Below are 20,176 nucleotides of genomic sequence, written 5' to 3'. Positions count from 1 at the left end.
AAACTCGAGAATCAAAAGGCAAATTTTCTTTTGTAAATATAATAGTGACAAAACAAAGCAAATTTTTATAAATTATTTCTCAGTCACATGACAATTTCTAACTTTGGTCATGGTTGGTATATTTCATATATTCTTTTTAAATTATAATAAATATAATGTGGTGGCTACTCCTATTTTCGGGTAAGTTTATAAGTCACACCCATTAGTTTTGAAAGACAGAAGATATAGCTACAAACTAATGATTTTTTTATGCTTTCTACATATCTACTGTCCATATGGCATTCAAATGTTATTTCTGATTTAACCCCAAGTTTCCTCACATTTTTCAGCCTGTCTCTGACAGATAAACTGTGGCTGTTGTTACACAGGGCTGTTTACTGTACATGTCTGTGCGTGTTTGCCAGTGAGACAAACAACTGACATGTGGCATGCACCATGCACTATTTAAGTCATCACACAATCCCACTTGAAAAGGCCCATGTCTAGACTCCCTCTGACCTTCTGCAGAGCTGTGGTGCTGACGTGAAGCTTCTTCATCGGCCCCGCCTCCACAGGCCCACTGACCAGAGCGTCGCCTTGGTTACTACGGAGCTGGCGATGCTGGAAGATTAGAGGGTCCTCTTCCTCTTCTGCTAGAGTGTAGCCCTATTGTGCGCACAGAAACAACATCCTTAAAGCCCACACACAAACAGGCCACACACAGAGATGGTTCAGACAGTCTTCACAACAAGTGCATTTCCTCACATCATCCGGTAATAAACATGGCAGTAATGGCTCGCTGATGAGGAATAGTAAATCTAATCTGGAGATTTTATTAGAGTTCATTTGAGGATTACTCTACACAACCTTGTGCAGTAGCAAATGAATAATATACCTCTGATGTCCTTTTATTCTAGTTTTAAGTATATAGAAACAGGTCACCAGTAGTCACAACTAATTGCTAGCTGTTATGGCTGTGATAAACAGCAATAGGCAAGGCAAGGCAATACAGTTCATAAACAAGGCAATTCAAAGTGCTTTACAGAATAAGAAGGCATTAAAGTCACAATAAAACAAATCAAAACATAAATAATCACAAATAATCATCATACAATTAACATTAAAGGAGAAAAGTTCAGAATAAAAAACTTTCTGTCACATGCACAGCTAAACAGAACTGTTTTAAGCCTGGATTTAAACACTGTCAAAGTAGAGGCCTGTCTCGCATCTTCAGGAAGATTGTTCCAGGTTTTTGCGGCATAAAGCTGAAATACTGATTCCCCATGTTTAGTCCTGACTCTTGGCACCAGCAGAAGGTTGGTCCCTGAAGAGTGCAAGATGGTTCATATGGCACTAATATGTCAGAGATGTACTTTTGTGCTTGGCCATGGAGAGACTCGTACACAAGCAAAGCTGCTTTAAAGTCTATTCTCTGAGCCACAGGAAGCCAGTGCAGAGACCTGAGCACAGAACTTATGTGCTTGTACTTCATAGTTCTAGTCAGGACCCGAGTAGCAGTGTTTTGGATATACTGCAATACTGCAATATTACTATATTTGTTTAAAATAAAACTAAAAGACTAAATTTGAAAAGAGACTCATCTTAGGTTAGGACACATAACAGGGCTGGAAGTGAGACATGTTGCCTATGAAAAAAAAAACTAACCTGACAGGCTGTCACAACAGTGGAGTGAGCAGAGAAATCAAACCTCTGATAAGTCTAGTTGAGAGAAGCACAGAGATCTTTCCACAAGTGCACAAAGCATTTCCCTCCCCATACCAAGGATCAAAGATATCACTGTTATTGTTTGTCAGTAATTGTGAATAATGGTAAAATTATAAGGTTTCTTCTCCCAATAGTTTACACTAAACTGTGATATTGTGACATCTGTAACTGTGACTTGATTTGATGCATGAAATACCTGTCTTATGCTTGTTATCGAGCTTACCTTTACGATGCGACATATCAGTATGTCGTAGCGCTGGTGGTTGATTCTGTGCTTGAGCATGACTTTGTTGACCATGGGGATAAAGATCTGATACTGAAAATGAGAGGAAAGGGAAGCAGTGTAAATAAAAGGGCTACCTTCTTCCACCACTATAAACTAAATGACTGAGTATCCTGGACTTGTATCAAAATGTTATGAGCCCCCACATCAAAAGCCCAGTCTTCATATGTGCTACCAGATGTGCCTCCCCTTGGACTGCTGAGGTTCTGGGGGGGGGGGGGGGTCTCAGGGGGAGAGTGGGGGAGCAGTGACTTCATCCCCTCTCATAAACGCTAACCCCCCCTACTGTCAAATTGTGAAATGACATCAGCTGTCTGGCAGGAACTAGTAAAGATTTGGGAGTGTGAGTGGCTGTAGAAATAGCAAACCCAACAGGGGAGGCTGAGAGCAGATGAACGGATAAAACAACAATCTTAAGTTGTTGCTACTAAGTATCTGCTGAAATTCAAGGATAAAATAGCACACTGCTGCTAAGCATTATACCTATGCCATTTCAGCACAATGAGGCATGGGACAATAAAGAAGCTCCAGTACCTTCTTTCCCAGCTGGAACACCAGACTGGACAGAGTGTCCATGGAAGTGGATCTGAGCTCAGGGGTGGTATCCAGTGTCCTGACAATTGGGTGGATAATACGTGAAGCATAGTCAGTGAAGTCCAGGGACTCCGTTAGACGATCCAGTGTCTCCAAGGCAACTCTGACAGACACAAAACATAGGCAGGATTTTAAACAGTGGGACATGGAGACAAGAAGAACCCCAGAACTGTTTAGAGCTCCAGTAAAAGTACTGAAGAATCTGCCAACACATTAAATGTCATACTGTACCACTGTAAAAGCTACCAGCAGAACTTTCAGTTATGGTCACAATGAGTCTAGTATACTTTATATAGAACAGAAAACGGGATATAATTGAGCAGAGCCCCAGTGGATATGATCTGATGGCCAAAAACGATTTAGCTAGTAGACATTTTACTATATTGTGAAGTAATGAAATAATGTTTAATTAGTTTAGCTTTTATGAAGCAGAGTTCAACTGTATGAGATTTGAGACTTACTTTCGGGCTTGCAGGGGCACGTCAGGGGCATCAAACAGCTTGACAATAGGAGGAAGGAGCAGGTGAAGGTAGTCGTCCAGATTGGCCCCAAACAGTTGAATGGCATTAAGCAGCTGAGAAGAGTAGTAAGTAAGAAACATATTATAAGAGAATGACAACATTTGTGTATTTATTGATGAAGATTATTCCTGTTAGAGATGTTGCATAGAGTCGATTCAAGGAACAGCTTGGGCAATGGCCAGCAAGTTACAGAGCTGACATAATTTAAATTTAGCACAAGCATAGGTTCTTATGATCTCATTATTAATACTTTGGTTATCGTAACTTAAAAATTATATGAGAAATTTTAATGTGTGACAAAGTTACTTCAGTTGAATTCTAGCACATTTATTTAAACTGTTAAATTGTGTTTGTGAAAAAGTGGGTCACCTTTAAACTGTTGAATTTAAGAGAAAAACAAGCTCAGAAATCCTGACCTAAATGCTGTCCCTCGTCACAACCCCATATGACAGCTTGTAAAGAACAGACTCGGAAAGCTCCAGGCCAGTGTTTGCCGTGTTGCCCTGCTAGGACTCTCCAGCCTGACCTCATACGTGTTCCTCAGAGGTCTTGCAGATTGATGCTTGATGACGTATGTAACAGCCCCCTCCCCTATTCTCGCCCCCGTGTCTGAAGTGCATATGGCGAGACAGCAGGAAGCCGATGGAGGTGTACCAAAACGCCCAGGGTCAGGCGCTGGGGGGCCCTGGACACAACAGCTATCCCGAAATGATGGAAGCATGTTTTTCTTCTCTCTCTAAACTTGAAGGTAATTTGACTCCATTTTCTGACCCCCAAAAGATTAGGCTCCAGACTAAGGCCAGAGTTATAGTGGTCCCAACTGTGGGCTGCCGGGTTATCTAATACAACAGCTAGATTGACTTAAGAAAGAAAAGATGTCTGCATAGCTTATGAATCTCTTTTTGCGGTCTACCATGATATAGAGTCGGAGGTAGAAAGCTGACAACTACTGGCAGAAATTGGTGAAACAGTATAATGTGTGTAATACATGTCTATGGTGCTTTAAAACAACTTAAGCATCTAAGGTTTTGTTGAATATTGATGGTAACCGCGCTAAAAAAAAACAGTTGTGGCATAATTCACATGTGGACAGAGCTTCTGGTCTTTATAAAAATGTTGTGTCTGTCAGCGATTAACTTAACACACCTGCTTACTCAGAGAGTAAAGTGATCCGCTCAAGTATCTCAAGATTTATGCTTTATTTGAAATACAGTAAATTGGTCTCAGATTTTATACAAATTAATGTGCCGTCCCCTCAACACCTCTTCTTACGTAACTCTGTAATTACTGTAGTTCTTGACAGTCATTTTGCAGCCATGATTAATTTAAGCTACCAGCCATGACTTGTTTATATCCAGTAGCAGGCAAACCACATTATGGGTATGTAATTTAACACCCACATTAGGGTCAATATCTAAATATGTGGGCACATGTAAACTACTGTATAGTAAGTAATGGTATGGTTGAAAAGAACATGCATAATCACACAAAACGCCATGCCATTTTGGTTACAGGTGTAAGAGACGATATAGCAGATTTAGAGGTATTGCATTTGACATTTGACTTTTAAAGATGTTTTTTTATAGTTCAATAGTTTGAGCAGTTCTAATAGTTCAGTTTAGGTTTATGTTAGGCAGATGTATCCTTTTAAAAATTATACTACTTGTTTTGCTTGGTGGCCAAAACAGATTGGGAAGACAGATGGTGAATATACCAACCTAAATATTAAAAAGTATCAGGGCAAGTGTTTGTGTTCCTTCACTTCTATTTAAATTTTCAAGATGGATTGCCCTTTGGGGCAATATAGACCAATATACAAGACTACAATACCCAGCACAAACTCCAGAAAGGAGCCTTGTAACTGGTACTCTCAAGAGAATTAGGTGAACGATGGCCTAAATAACAAATTGTCACATTTGTGTAAGAGTCAAAACTCCTGTTGCATAACACTAAAAAGTAAAAACAGAGGGTAAACATACATAGAACATCTACAAACATGATTAATCAGAGCTACCCAACAATGACTTCTGTACACATGCTGATCAACCACATCATACATCAAAATGTCAAAACATATCCCCACTTTATAATTTTTTATTTATTTTTTTCTACACAGTATACACACTGCCTTTAATGTTTGCCAGATGGTCAGGGCCATCCAGACATTTCCCATGTGTGTTTGGTAACTATATGTTGACTATTACTAGTGAATACTGACCTTGATAGTAACACTGCGACCAGTGCTGTTGTCATGCATAAAGACCCTCAGCATGTGTGGGATGAGCTGAGGCAGGTATAGTTTGAACTCTCCTCCAAGAGCCACCACAATCTGCTCTATGAGAAGGATGATGGTGTTCTGCATGGGGTTGTTGGGTGTCCAGTATTCCTATAATAAAAACACAGATTTTTATTAAATCAAAACTAAGGAAAATGTTTTCCTTCCTTTCTTATGCTGAGGACCCATCAAAACTTATTTATTTATTCATTAAAAATAACCTCTGTCTTGATGAACCCAGTGAACTAACCAGGGAGCATATCTAATCTAATGTGCAGAAGTGACCAATAAAGTATGGTACATTAAAAATGACCTAAATACACGTCCAACACGTCTAAGTTGAGCTTATTACCTTTTACAATATTCATTAAGTTGATCCAAAACACTTGACTTCACTCCCCTGTTTTTGAAATACTGGCCGGGGGAACTGGGTCACGCACGTTTCCATCAATAATTGAAGTGTGGATAGATTTAAGTTGAAATAACATCATTTTCACGTGCAAGGATTAGTGTGCTATAAGTAGTATGGCAAAGAATAGGGACAATTTCCTGTCACGGAGCAGTGACATCACGTCTCTGTACAGCTTGTGACATCATTTAGGAAAGTGTGTACATTTCACTTAATGGCAGGTTGTCAGTGGGGGGGGGGGGGGGGGGGGGGGGCTTCGACAGTCACGCAACCTTCCAATCAGACGGTGGGCCTCAGCTGTGAGATCTGGTGAGGTGTTTTTGTCCTGGGGTCCACAGCAGCCCCCCGACTTCCTGCTCTGTTGCTAACTAAGAGAGAAAGAGTATGGAGCGAGTGAGCATTCTAAATGGGTATTCCAGCCTCTTCATCTGGATGCAAGACCTGAGCTGGAACTGAGAATGAATGGATTCTTTGTTTTCGCTCGCCGTTTATTAACTCGGCGGGACTTGACGAGCCATGGTCCGGTTCTCGCGGTTCTCGCCTCTCCGGTTACTGCCACGTGCACTAGTGTCAGGACCAGCCTCACCTTCAGATACAGAGCTGGAAATGCGAAACTTCAGGCTTTCACATGTGATTATGTGCAGGATAAAGGGAAGACTATGGTAACTGATTTAGCATTCTGGGACATGTGTTCAAACTTAAAATAAATATAGTGACAAGGCAAGGAAGGGTAGTTAATTTAAATAATCAGGCTACAGGTAAAACCAATTACCCTAGAGATTGTAACTTAGAACATAATGTGACAACCAATGTTTATGAAGGTAACACATTAATTAAAATTTTGGTGAGTAAAAAAATGGACTGGCGTTGTTTCACTGAATAGAAGTCTGCTTTTTAAATTACACTGCTTCCAATGGACTGGCTCAAAAGTCTGATTAGTTCTGTATTCTTTTTGGTTTCCATTCACTTGTAGTTTAGTTTTCATCAATGTCTTTAACTCACTGTTGATTTAAATAAAATTAGAGTTCTTGGACAAAGCTTGTTGAAAAGCTGGTTTAGATCATAGTTACTCACTCTGATTAGTGTAAAGATGTCATCCATGTAAGGCCGGATGTGAATTTTTACAAAGCACACCACCATGCCCATCTGCTGGAACAGGAACTGCAGACAAAAGCAAATAATGTTGATTAGACAAACAAATTTGAATGCCCAATGGAAAATATTGAAAAACTATTGCTTTGCATTAGTTTGTGCCCTCTCATCTTCATTTGAGGTTAGCACGCAATTGAAGCAAAAGCAAAGTAACTAAGCTAAACAAATTTCATGGTTAAAAGCTCAAAAGTCAAAAAAGTGGAGAAATACAGTGAATAGGAGATCATGTTTTAAAATAACAAATATAACATTCTACAAGCAAACTACAAATGTATTAGATTAGTGAAATTTGGACTTTTTACTGAATCAATATAAACAAATAATAATGTGGTTAAGAGTACTGCAAAGCCAAACCTCAAATAGGCTCTGAAGAGAGTCTTGGACTCACCTCTCTGATGCTAGCATCACACACTCGGATTACGTTGAGGAAAGTAGGCATGACCTGGGGAAGGAACTGCACACACTTAAGCCCCAGAGACTTGAAGATGAAGGTGACAGCCTGAACCACCATAGTATGATGGTTGGACAGGGAGGGGTCCCGCAGGATACGCATCAGAGTGACAATGGCCACAGCTGGGTAGAACTCATCCAGGGGGAGGTTTCCCATGTTCACAAGCATCTCACTGGTGCTGTAGTCCGCTGGGGGAGGAACAGAGGAGAATAAAAAAGTCTGTATTGATAAAAAAGAAAAAATTAGCAAAATAATATAATAGTAAAAGCAGTGTTTTTCCATATCATTATAAAGTTAGTTTAGTCACTGTCGATGTCTACAAATAAATAAATAATGAAATAATAAAACATATGTAGCTTGTTAATCAGTCTACTACCATTATTAACATTTACACATTTTCTTGCAAGATATCTGCAATAAAATAAAACTAAATAAAATACGTTTTAGAAGCTCCTCAAAGCTAAAATAATGGATCATTTTTGTTTCGTTAAATCACATATCGTAGGACTGTGGACTGATTACTGATTACCAATAGTTGAGTACCTTCTTGTAGTTCTATTGATTGGAGATGACTGATTACAAAAACAGTATTTTCTTTTCCTGAACGGGTAAGTTAGGTCAAAGTTAAGGCATTTTAAAGAATTAAGTCATTTGAAAGGTTAGGGTCAATGAATATGCAATGTTGTAATTGTGAGAATTTGTTCCATAACACATACTTTGGATACTGACAGGCCATTCCTATATTATTTTAGCATTTGAGTTAATGTGTCCCAACCTCCAATGCTTATTATGATACTAAAAATACACTCTAAAAAGTCATCCATTCAGCCTTGTGCTTATGACAAGTCATATTTCTCTTGCATTTGAGTTTGAATACATTGCAGTTATTTATGACATCAAAACTTCATCTTAACAGAAAAATCTCTGCTGTTAGCACATATGATTCACCCTATAAAAATAATCACAGGCTTGTTGCTGCTGGCCACCCTTTTCACTCAGCTCCCAAACAGTAAATGTCTTTTTAAAATAAAATGAAACTTGATTGCAGTAATTGCTAGCTATGTCTTACGTCTTTGTGAAAATGCCAGTACCAACAGAGGAAAAGAATAGTGTTTGCCAGAAAGAATCAAATACTGTTATGTTATGTGCTCATTCATCTGGCCAGGACTATACTTTAGTTACAGTGTCTGCCTGTTGTGCAGAAGTCAGAACAAGAATGATTCCAAGACAAAAACTATAATACATCATTAGATGAGATAATGCTGAAATGCAATTCCTTTTTCCAAAACATAGTACTTTGTAATGAGGTTTATTTGTGTTGCATGACAGGAGCCTAGACATTAGAGGTGAGGCGATTGTTGGCACGTGGAAAGTGATATTTTAGCAGATTTATTTCTTGTGAATTAATAATTCAATGTCATAATATACAGCATCTTTTCAGTTAAAAACACTTTTCTATAAGGACTTCATGCTGAGGTCACATTGAATGTTTAATTTGCTGTAGTGTAAACTGCAGCCTTAAGCTGTGGTTCCTTAAAGTGGGGCTAAAACACTGAGCTGCGACAAGAAAAAAGTGCATCAATAATACATATTTTTTTATTTTCATTTAGAACTTTTGGTGTCACCTGACTTTAAAACAGGAAGCACACTGGAGCAACAACATTAAAAGATTTTTAAGAGGGTATACCATTCACGGTGTAGGTGCAGGTAACTACACTTTTGACATGACTTCAGTGTAAGTATCACTGTACTAAACTGGGAAAGGTGCCTAGGAAAGCGATTTATGTAATGAGCTGGCAATCCAACCAAAACGATTTTCTACCGCACGTGCCTGGTAAATAAACCAAGTGAATTATGCTACACTTCAAGACTGTAGGTAGTAAATGAACCAGAATTCCTTAAAAACTTTGTCTTAGGGTTCACTCCAAGCTGGACTACAAGCTCCATAAAAACACAACTCAAAACACACACTCGTCTTGTCTTCTGAATACATTATTGACGGGGCAAGCGGGGTAAGCCGATTCTTTTGCAAAGCTACCGAGTTTTACAAGCGTTCTGAAGACAGACGTCTGGTATTCAGCTTTTCACAGGCCTGCTGAGACGGTTCAGTTTCAGCCGCTCCAGTTGCCCTCTCCGTGGAGCCACAACAGACTGGCACTGGGCCGATAGGCGTAAGACGGTAGCTTTGCACTTTATTACCCTTGCCCTCAGAGCATTTGATAAACGGTGTGATAGATAATTTCGGGGAAGTATACTGACAGCCAAATATAAGGCAGCAGTACAGCTATGCACTGTAGTAATTTAGACTTTGTTTTGGAAAATGTGAATGGTGGAGGTTCAAGTCAGGTGAAAAGACAGGGTTAGCCAATGGCCCCACACATAACAGAACTATTCAAGCTGTAGACAGTGGCCTTGGGAAAAGTGTGAATGTATTATGAGATATGCAACCTCCACTTCTGGTCACAGCCCATTGAGTCCAAAGAAAACGGCTAAAACTATTACCACATCGTCTACGTTGCATTCCCACACAAGAGGGATATGCTTTTTATTCCCTTAAACTCAGAAAGCTCTTAATGCCAATAATGAGAAAAAATATATATAATTACGAGCAACCTTCCTCTAATGCATTTCAAATAACTCATCTATATAAAGTAACTGGAAATCCTATCAAAACAAAACCACTAAAGCTGTATTTCGTATTATAATAACTTGTGTTATGTACTCCAGAGCCGATAGTGTGAAATCTCTCAGGTCAGGTAGGATTAAGACTAAGCCAAAGAAAGCAGTTTTTAAAATTGAAAAAGCTGGTAACTCTGTGTTGTTATTTTGGGATCAAAGACAAGTTAGAATAAAACCGCTAAGGTGTACACACTGTTCTCTACTTTACACTGAATATTATTTCTTGAGTATGAAATTATATATACATGAAACACCATATTGACAGCAGTTTTGTTCAAGTTCATTTTTAATCACAATTTTCACAAACGTTATGACAACATTTAGGCTTCCGATAAACTAAGCTTTAAATTCCATATCCCTTTTGGATCAGAAAATCACCAAAAATAACCCTTGGAACAGAAAAACATGTTCCTGGCCTTCTCTGAGCTAGTATACCACCAAACCAACCAACCATAAACTTTGTTGGGAAGTTTGAGTGTTTGACTTGAACCCAAACTGCTGTCTTCCAGGTGATGAGGAAAGACTTACCAGAATCCTGACTGGACTTAGACTCGGAAAGACTAACGGCAGAAGCATCTCGGGACTGGTCAATCATGCCAATATTGACCTTATGTTTGTAGGGGTCCAGAGCACCGAGGAGGCCCAACACACGGATGGCCTGATGAACAAACAGGAGGAAAAATTATAAAGCAGCACAAATATTTCCTCAAATGGCTTGGGCTGATTTTTACTATAATATTTGAATAGGTTGTATGAGCAGTGGAAAATAACAATAATAATAAAAAAAAAAAGTGCACTGTGGCACAATCAGGCAAAGCAACAACATATTCAACATGGAGATGAGCAGGTGGAGGACCATCCACTAGAAAAGTTACCCTTTAACTGGTTTAGTCGTGGGACCCATTTCTTATTTTTAATTAAATATTAACACCTACATTTATTACATAAATGTGTGAATTGAACTGACAACCTGGCAGTGCAGGTAAACAATTAAAATGCAGCCAGTAATACTGAGAAGAAAAAAAAACTGTTGCCTGCTATTCTGCATTAACAGAAGACATATATACAAGGATATAGGAAGACAGCAATTATTATGGTTCTTTTTGTGGTGTTGGTCAACTTTTATTATTAACATGACGAGATTTTAGCTGCAATTTAGTGTCTAATTTGTAGCAGAAATATACAACACAGTGTTTCTCATTAATACAGGAGACTATGGAGGCCCCCAATAGTCTAAAATAAACTGGACTATATAATGGCATAGCAAAATTAGACTTTGTTGCGCATTGTTTTATGGTCAAAAATTACTGCTAAAGATGAAATTTAAGTATCAGCAGTACTAGTGACATGTACACTCCACATATTGAATGAGCTGAAAAAAAAAAAAATTCTGCCACCATCGTCTTAACAAACTATGGGAAACACTGATCCAGATATGGTTATGATGAAAGTATAGATCAACAGACAATGTATCTTTAACTCATTATGTAAGCTAATACCTTTTTAGCAGAAAATATTTGTAGACTAAAAGGAAGTGACATTGAGTAAAAGGTTTGCCCAGACTTACAGCAGAGCTATAATTCTGTAATAAGCCTTCAGGGGGTTCAAATGTACAGACTTTTATGTTATGGGCTTGTCTGCAAGTGGTCAGAGCCAAAAACTGTGTAACATGTAACAGCATTGCTCCCTTTAAGTATTGTAGCAGGCAGGGAAAGACCATTATCACTTACGTCTCAAACACATGACTTTGGACAGTGTTCCACAACAATATGGAAAAAGTGCATTGTGTCGTGCAGTTATAGGCAATAGTACTCTCATGTCAAAGTCAGGGCTTTTTTATACTCTTTAGTAGTATGTAATGATAGGGTGGGAGCTGTTACTGTACCTCTCTGCGGATACCCTGGTTCTGTTCAGTTTTAAGGAAGTTAAGGAGAACCTCCAGAAGTGAAGGGTACTTGCGGTAGGGCTCCACCACATAGCCTGTGCTGGCAACTTGCTGGCCCAGGGTCCACAGTGCCACCTGAAGGAAAGACATGAGACTGTAAATTGTTCTATAAATGTCATTCAAGGATCCTATTCCAGTTTTCACTTAAAAAAACAAATGAAAATGAAAAAATGAAAAATGTGATCTTGCGATACCTGTCTCTTGGCCAGTGAAGAGGAATCCTGGAGCATATCCATGATAATGGGAAACAGCTCATCCATCCACTTCCGCATTTCAAGACCGCTCACCTGATGAGAGCCAAAAACAATTTTTACACTGGATCACAATATTTGCGTTACTAGGCTGAGAGACAGAACAATAACAAAGCTGTTATATAGATTAAATATTGTAAGGAAGACTAGAATAGTTAGCAAATATAGCAATGATATATAGTGTCTTTTTTTAACTTACAAGGCTAAATAATGACTACCTAGGCCATTAAAGCTTGTACTTTCTATCAACTTTCCCAACATGGTTTGTGCGACTGTAGTCTGAGGTCTGTGTGGGCTTCTCCTGCATTCTGCTTGCTCCACTTATTTGACAGCACTAGTAAAGCAGGATGTAACATTCTAAGTAATGAAAATAGCATTTTTAAAATTTGTACCAAAATTGTTTACCTGAGCCAATTCGCCAATTGTGGCAAGGACACTTATGACCACAGCAGGATTGGGATCTGGGTCTTTCAGTTTCAAAATAAGAGCCTGTACATTTCAAAACAGAAAAGTCAGATAACAGTTTACAACAACAGAGATGGTAATTTATGTATTTATTTCAACCTTTAAGATGGGCTCCATATATGGGCGAATGAGGCGTGGAGCATTTGACACCAGGTGACCAAGCATCCTCGCACTCTGCTCTTTGTTTCTACCAACACCACTGTGCTCCAACTCTGTCAAAATCTGAAAAAAACACAAAAAAAACATGTTGATTTATTTATGTCTGATAAATGTGCAGCAATCAATACACTGTAATACTCCATGAGAAACTGGAAGATGTCTGAAAGCCACACAGGTCTTTGCTGCCCTCTGGTGGACTTACAGGAATCACTAGTTGTATTACCCAATATAAGAAATGTGACAGGACAACTTTGTTTTTAGAATGATATAATGAAACCATTTGGCAACTCAGAAACAAAAAACAGCCAAAATATGCTACTCAAACATTTTAACATACTGTGATACGGGAAAAAAATACACAAATATGGTGCAAAAACTGTATAAAACATTCTGTACCTGTATGAGCATCTTGCGTAGAAAGGGCATGACAAAAGCAGGGTTCATGCTGCTGAGGCGTCCAATGGTGCAAATAGCCAGTTCTCTGATCTCAAACACCTCATCATTCAGCGCTACAAACAGAGCCTGCAAGTTCTCTGCCTGAGCGAGGTGCGCATCGAAACGCTCATCGAGGGAAGCCAGGACACAATAACGGATATCAGGATCTAGACAAACAGTTCAAGTGTTAAACTAATGGATATGTGCATGAAAACTGTGTGTGTAATGCTTGTAGGGTTACCTGGGTCTGTAATGCCCACAACCAGCAGTTTACTGAGCACATCCGCCACCACCTGGACAGCTGTCTGACTGACAACATGTCCACTGATAAGGTGGATGGACGGGGTGAGGAGGCGGGAGCAGGTCCGTGCAGCTTCCATCCGGATCTCCTTATGTTCACTGTTTAGGAAGTGGTCAGCACAGTGTCGGACAAACTGTGTCAAGGAGTGTCCTGTCAAAAAAGTCAGATTTGAGTTATATTTATTTAAAAAAAAAAAAAACAAAGGCAGAAACACCATTGCAGAAACATGCCAAGTATGATTCAGTGCTATGTATAATTTAACTTACCCTCAAATTCAAAGCTACCAAGAGTACGTAGGGCTAGAGTTATGCTGCCCACATCACTGGCCTCAGGTATGTTGGTGAGACTTGGGGAAGACAGCTGAGATACTAGGCCTTTGGGCATGCCAGGATGACGCAGAGGTTTGTGCATCAGGACCAGTGACAACATCTTCAGCAGACCATCCTGAATGTCCTTCTTCAGCTGAGGGATCTGACGGCTGAGGTCGTACAGCACTGCAGTCAGGGCAGGGCTGAACAAAGACATGAGTAAGTACAAATTCATTTTCTGATGCCAAACCTAAGCATGAGTGAAAACATTACACTTATGTTTAATACAAAAAGTACATTCCTATTTACCTCAGGCCTACAGCTAGCATTGGCTCAAGCAGCTCCTTGATCTCTGGTTGTATACTGGGTCCCATGGCTCTGGACAGCATGCTAATGCAAGTGAAAACTGTGGCATCTACCTGCATAGTTTTCTGCCTCCTGTATACAAAAATTTATGAATGAAGAATGGATCGATTTTATCATTTTCAACTACAGAATTATTTCTGTACTGACTTGTGAGCAAAGTCTTTAGGAGGCAGTGCCGCCTTGATGATCTCTAGGATTTTGGACAGGTAAGGCTGGATATCTGCCCTCACAGCCACTACCAGAAGTCCCAGGGCCTGAAACGCAGCAGTCCTCTCCTTCTCCTTCTTAAGACAACCCAGTAGGTAGCCCATAGTGTCTGACAGGTACTGGTCTGCACAATCACAATTTTTTGATATCATGAAATATACCCTTTTATTATGCCTGTGAAGTTTTAAATAACATTTAAATTTACCTGTGAAAGTGTGCGGCTGAAAGGCAGCAAGGCGTGGGAGCAGGTTGAGGATTGTCATCTGGATCAGAGGGTTTTTACTTGTTCTGTATTTTAGCACCCATCGACATACCTGGATGAAACAAGTCAAATGCGTTTTTTGTTGCGTAGAGATGAATGCAGAAAGTAAGACGTCAAATTATTATTAATCTGTGCAGAATTGCAAATTATGATAAAGGATGTTAAAAAAAGACTGTGTTGTGTCTTAGGAAAAAGTGTAATATTGTAGAAAATCAAATAGTGAGGTACAATTGCAAATACACAAAACCCGCTTTATTATGTGGTCCACATAAAAACAGCATAACCTTAATGCTAAACCTCAGCTGGACCTCTGTGACTCTAGTAAATAATTGATGGCCCACAAAAAAATTGTCAATTCAAATAAAATTATGTTAAAAAACAAGCACATCAGAAGTGATTTTTGTAGTGTGCTATACCTGGTCAAACCTTTCCTCCATGAGCTCTCTGCAGTATCGGCTCTCCACCAGGGAGCTCTTGGCCGGTGCTGGTGTGGCTCCGAAGCTCAGAAAGCCCTGAGGAGTGCTGTACCCCAGCAGACCCAGCAGGGCATTAGACTGCTGCGGCTGCACAGACTGGAAACTGGTGAACGGTGTGATGTGGCGAGGCTTCGTCCCAAAGCCCATGAGCTCTTTGCAGTACTTATCATGGACAAGTTGCTGTTGAGTGATTTCTTCCATCTCCTCCCTCATGCGCTGTTAAATGTTACAGAAAGCAATTGAAATTCCAAAAAAAAGTTTAAATACATTGTTTTTGAGTCTGTCCCATCTGCCAACATTTTAGGCATATAATGAGGTTGTAAAACAGCAATTACTCAACTTAAAGGGGTGGTATTTTACTTCTTTGAGTTGTTAACTACTATTAACAAATAACATAATTAGATCACCATGTTACCTTTATTGTTTCAAAAAGATATATCTGCCAAAAATAATGTATAAACAAGTTTTATAAGTTTCACTTTCAATTTTCTCCCATCCCTGTGCTCCCCGCATTAAGTCACTCCCCCTTCAGAGCATTATCACAACAGAATAAGCGTGCATCACACTAATGAAACTACTGCACATCGCATGTCAAGTTGTTATGTACAGTTGTTATGTGTGGGAGCAGCAATGGCACAGGCTTGTGGGCTGAGCATTGCACAGATTCTCATAGCTAACTGTAAAGAGGGTTCAAATAGGGCATGGAAGAGATTGCTAAAATACTCAAATATGCATGGAAGACATCTAAACCAGTATGTTTTTGATGTTATAACATGGTACAGAGCATTAAAAAAATACATTTTACATAATACTCCCTCTTTAACATGTACTGATACAGCTGCTTGATTATGAAAAAAATCTGTTCTTTGGGTCAAAACTGAAATCACAATTTTATAGAAGAAGTATTAACAATTTCTTAGTAATGTTTTTGCTTACAAGAAAATGTTTTTGATCCAAGACTCTACAGACAGGCAAGTGGGTTTGCTCCAGGTTCCAAGGAGCAGAACAAGCATCTACATTGTTTTGTCAATTACACCCCTATTAAATACTGCACAGCCTAATGTATTGTGAAAGTGATGCAAGCAACTGAGCTTTACCTCTCCCTCCATGCTGCTGATTCGGACAAGCTCATTCAGAATTAGAAGCGCGCCATGGACCCTATCATCACGGTTCATTCCTTTCTCTTTGGCCAATGTTTCATCAAAACCCTTCTCCGCCTCTTCAAATGTTTGCTGTGGAGGAGAAAAAACAGATACCGTATTTTCCGCACTATAAGGCGCACCTAAAAGCCTTTAATTTTCTCAAAAACCCACAGTGCGCCTTATAATCCGATGCGCCTTATATATGGATCAATATTGGTCAATTATGACACCCGTAGTCAGGAGGCGTCGCTGAAGTAAGAGCGGTAATAACCCTTTAAGGACCGAGCACACAATGGGCAAGTATAGCTCACCTAGACCTAGACTTTTACTCTTTTTTAGCCATCAAAATCATGTTAAACGAAGTATCAGCATTTGCTGCATTTTTTCCACACAACTACTTCTATTTTACACATCCATCCGTATTTTTTCTTTTACGCGTCGAATAAATGACTGGGAAAATCCCCGCAGCCCCGCGCTCTCATTCGTCACCTTCAGGACAACAGAGGCAGATTACCGTAATGACGGTAAAATATTTAGATATCCCCATGTCTCCGCTTTGAGACGCCGTTTGAATTTACATGAGAGCATGACTGGGCGCGGAGTTACGCTGCTGGAAAGTCCGCAACCCGCTCTATCTGCGACGATAGGATCCGACGCTATAGGGATAACGGGGAGACGGGGAGACAGCGCCGGGCGACATACGCCACAATCTGCCAATGGATCGCGGATGCCTGGACTGATATATCAGTCTCAACTGTGGTCCGAGTTTCACGAAGGCAGGAATTGTCACTGAACTGTTAAGACAACAGCAGCGACACGGATAATGGCGATTTTGACGAGACGGAATCGGGCACTTTGAATGAGCTCGACCAACTGTTCAACTCAGACACTGAAGAGGAAGAACTCGACAGATTCGTGAATGAGGAATGAACTGAAAAAGTGAGCTTTACGTGTTTCTTTCACATGTTTACAACTAAACAAGGCAGGGAGATATTGTGAATATGGACATTAACGTTTGAACAACGTTGAGTTATTGTTATTACTTTGCACTATTTCGAGAGTTACTATATTGTGAATTCATTAACTTGTTTTGTGAGTTTGACTGACTTATCTGACTGTTTTGTTGACATTCCCTTCAGCGCAGCTCCATCTCGTGGATGCGTAACACAACCCCAGCTACTACAGTAGTTTATATTCTATGCGCCTTATAATGCGGTGCGCCCTATATATGAAATTTGTTTTAAAATAGGCCATTCATTGAAGGTGCGCCTTATATTGCGATGCGCCTTATAGTGCGGAAAATACGGTATGTATCACATTTGTGAAGTATAAAGCATAAACTTGGATATATTATATTGGTGACATACTTTATACCACTGTGGTTTCTGCATCTCCTTGGTCTCCCTCTGAGTGGTGAGGATGAGACAGGCTCTGAGTGCAGACACAGCCCCCTCTCGGATGGCCTGTTTCTGGTCCCACACTGCATAGAAGATGTTGTCAAAGAATGGCTGCACTTGTTGAAAAAAGAAGGTGGGAGCGCTCACAGCCAGTTCTCTCAACACCAACACCTGTAAAGAAATACACATACAAATAACAGTACAAATAATAAGTCACATTTTTAAAAATGTATGTATTATAAACTATGGCTATGTCAACATGCACGCCAATCATCTGATCATTATCTGATCTGGAGCTATCGGATTATTGAAATGTTACATAAACAGTTACATGTGATGCGAGTAATCTGTTCTCTTTCTGATTGTTTACATGGGTTTTGACAAAGAAAATTATGCAAAAAAGGGCAAAATAAAGTGGCAAAGGCAAAAATTTAAAATAAAATGTTAAAGACTAAAATAGTTATTTTAGAATAACTGCACTGTATCTTCCAAATAAAAAATAAAAATCAAAGTATTGGGTAATCTGATTATCCTAGTTATTTGACGTTTATTGTATGTAAATGTTCTCAATGAGCAGAATCAACATTTACAACAGTGACCCTTTCATAATACAATATAATCATTGAATCGTATAATAAAACAGGACATAGCATGTATCTGACTGCTCTACAGCGGAACTCAGGTTGTGTGCCCTCATATTAGGATACACAAACACAGTCCAAAGTCATGTTGATACCACAACAAATAACTAGGTTACTTACAGCAGCATGGCGCCTGCCCTCATTCCTGTCTGCTCCCAGCCACTCCAGAGCCCTCTTCACTTCAAACTCCACATACTCTGCAGTGAAGGTGTCCCCCGCCATAGACAAGTGCCCCATGGCTTTAGAGGCCATCTCCATCACCACAGGGTCACTAGAGGGCAGCAGGTTTCGCAGGTAGTTGGCAAAGCGGCTGATCCTGGTGGCATTGCCTCCCTCAACTCCGATTAAGCTCACTGTAAAAACAACATATTTTATATTTACAGAAATTGGATTGGGAAAAAAAATCAGTTATTACTTGTAAAGATCTTCATAGAAATGGTCTAACCCAAGCTGGTTACACTTGGGAGAAGTCAGAATAATGTAGTACTCTAAGTCAATCTGGGATGGCTCTTGTTGAAATAGTTTCGAAATGGGTAAAGAGAAGAAGACTTAAATCTGATTGGGCGAAGCGTCAAAAAGAGTCTGCCTACCACAGTTTGTTTGCACTAAGCACATCTCTTTGCTATATAATATATCCAACAGCAGTAGCTACGCCTACATTAGTAGGTATTGGCTTGCTTGTTTGTTTGTTCATTATAGAGCCCTCCCTCTGCACGTGGACAAATTTACAACTTTAAAAGTGTAACATAAGGAGAATACAGAACTACAGACCAGTGCATAGATCTTACCAATGGCAAGAATCCCTCCTTTCTTCTCATTGACATCAGAGCTGGAGACCAGCTCAAAGATGTGATGATTCAACTCATCATAGAAGGTAGTGGCTTCATCTTGGCTCAACTACAAAAGAAAATGGCAATTAAAAATCTTTTCACGCTGTATAATAGGATGTTCTAATCTCTATGTTTTAATAAATGTAGGTCTACAACATTCGTTTACTTTTCCTTATATTCTTCGTTTACAATATATACAACAGAGAATATACAGCAGCCTATGATTCAAAAACGTTGTTGTTTTGTATAAAGTCCAAACATGCCCAGTGCTCGTGGCTGACAGTACCTCTCTGAGCTCCGTGGTCACATAATGTTGAAGGTCTTTGGCAGATTTGGCTCTGGTGTCTTCATTACGACTCTTCAGTCCACCCACAAACTGCTGCAGCACAGTGGCTGTGCCTGACATGATCACCATCTGGATGGCCTTGTCTGTAAATACGAACAACACTCAAATCGTGCAAATATCCTCACAATGCACGAAACAACCAAAGTTGGGAACGAAGTTGTGACAGTGCAGCTCGCTACAGAAGCTAACCTTTTATGACAAGTTAACCACAGAAATGTGCACAGAGTGTTTGTTCATTTATAAAGACTTGACATAATATACAAAAGACATACAAAAAACACAGACATAGACACACTGCAAATAATGTCGACTGAGTTTTAAACGATATGACAGTGAATGGCATGAGTATAACATGCTTGTTATGGTTAGCTAAAGCTAAAAAGTGCAGCTATAAGGACCAATATAATGGCCAAAACGGACAACTTACCTGTTTACCCGCTTATGCAATTAGTTGTTATGTAGCTGATAATGAAGTGGCCAATCTGTCATTGTACTAAGAGTTTATTATAGTGTAATTAAACAGCAGGACAAATGCACAGCCGAGCTGAGCTAAGCTAAGCTAACTGTTTCTGGGAGA

At 39.6% G+C, this 20,176-nt stretch overlaps 1 protein-coding gene across 2 annotated transcripts in view; it reads right to left on the bottom strand.

Annotated features, from left to right (window-relative positions):
• Positions 1 to 20,176, bottom strand: part of mtor (mechanistic target of rapamycin kinase) — an 80,150-nt gene extending 59,974 nt beyond the window's left edge. The window contains exons 1-25 of one of the 2 annotated variants that reach the window (XM_033970121.2): positions 20,027 to 20,176; positions 19,540 to 19,682; positions 19,212 to 19,320; positions 18,544 to 18,776; positions 17,753 to 17,953; positions 16,341 to 16,475; positions 15,184 to 15,459; positions 14,711 to 14,819; positions 14,446 to 14,629; positions 14,242 to 14,370; positions 13,891 to 14,135; positions 13,565 to 13,774; positions 13,285 to 13,490; positions 12,829 to 12,951; positions 12,670 to 12,753; positions 12,208 to 12,300; positions 11,954 to 12,088; positions 10,597 to 10,726; positions 7,327 to 7,577; positions 6,861 to 6,947; positions 5,321 to 5,488; positions 3,043 to 3,155; positions 2,522 to 2,684; positions 1,928 to 2,020; positions 499 to 645 (exon numbers count right to left, since the gene is read on the bottom strand). In XM_033970121.2, the coding sequence (XP_033826012.1) occupies positions 499 to 645; positions 1,928 to 2,020; positions 2,522 to 2,684; positions 3,043 to 3,155; positions 5,321 to 5,488; positions 6,861 to 6,947; positions 7,327 to 7,577; positions 10,597 to 10,726; positions 11,954 to 12,088; positions 12,208 to 12,300; positions 12,670 to 12,753; positions 12,829 to 12,951; positions 13,285 to 13,490; positions 13,565 to 13,774; positions 13,891 to 14,135; positions 14,242 to 14,370; positions 14,446 to 14,629; positions 14,711 to 14,819; positions 15,184 to 15,459; positions 16,341 to 16,475; positions 17,753 to 17,953; positions 18,544 to 18,776; positions 19,212 to 19,320; positions 19,540 to 19,668 (3,753 nt within the window). In that variant the 5' untranslated portion in view covers positions 19,669 to 19,682; positions 20,027 to 20,176. The remainder of the gene's footprint in view (positions 1 to 498; positions 646 to 1,927; positions 2,021 to 2,521; positions 2,685 to 3,042; positions 3,156 to 5,320; positions 5,489 to 6,860; positions 6,948 to 7,326; positions 7,578 to 10,596; positions 10,727 to 11,953; positions 12,089 to 12,207; positions 12,301 to 12,669; positions 12,754 to 12,828; positions 12,952 to 13,284; positions 13,491 to 13,564; positions 13,775 to 13,890; positions 14,136 to 14,241; positions 14,371 to 14,445; positions 14,630 to 14,710; positions 14,820 to 15,183; positions 15,460 to 16,340; positions 16,476 to 17,752; positions 17,954 to 18,543; positions 18,777 to 19,211; positions 19,321 to 19,539; positions 19,683 to 20,026) is intronic. The other variant, XM_055222786.1, reaches the window with a different exon arrangement.

This window comes from Periophthalmus magnuspinnatus, chromosome 7, assembly GCF_009829125.3.
Source record: "Periophthalmus magnuspinnatus isolate fPerMag1 chromosome 7, fPerMag1.2.pri, whole genome shotgun sequence".
Lineage (NCBI taxonomy): Eukaryota > Metazoa > Chordata > Actinopteri > Gobiiformes > Gobiidae > Periophthalmus > Periophthalmus magnuspinnatus.
Note: the sequence above shows the minus strand (reverse complement) of the source record. Positions and strands in the feature narration are given on the sequence as shown.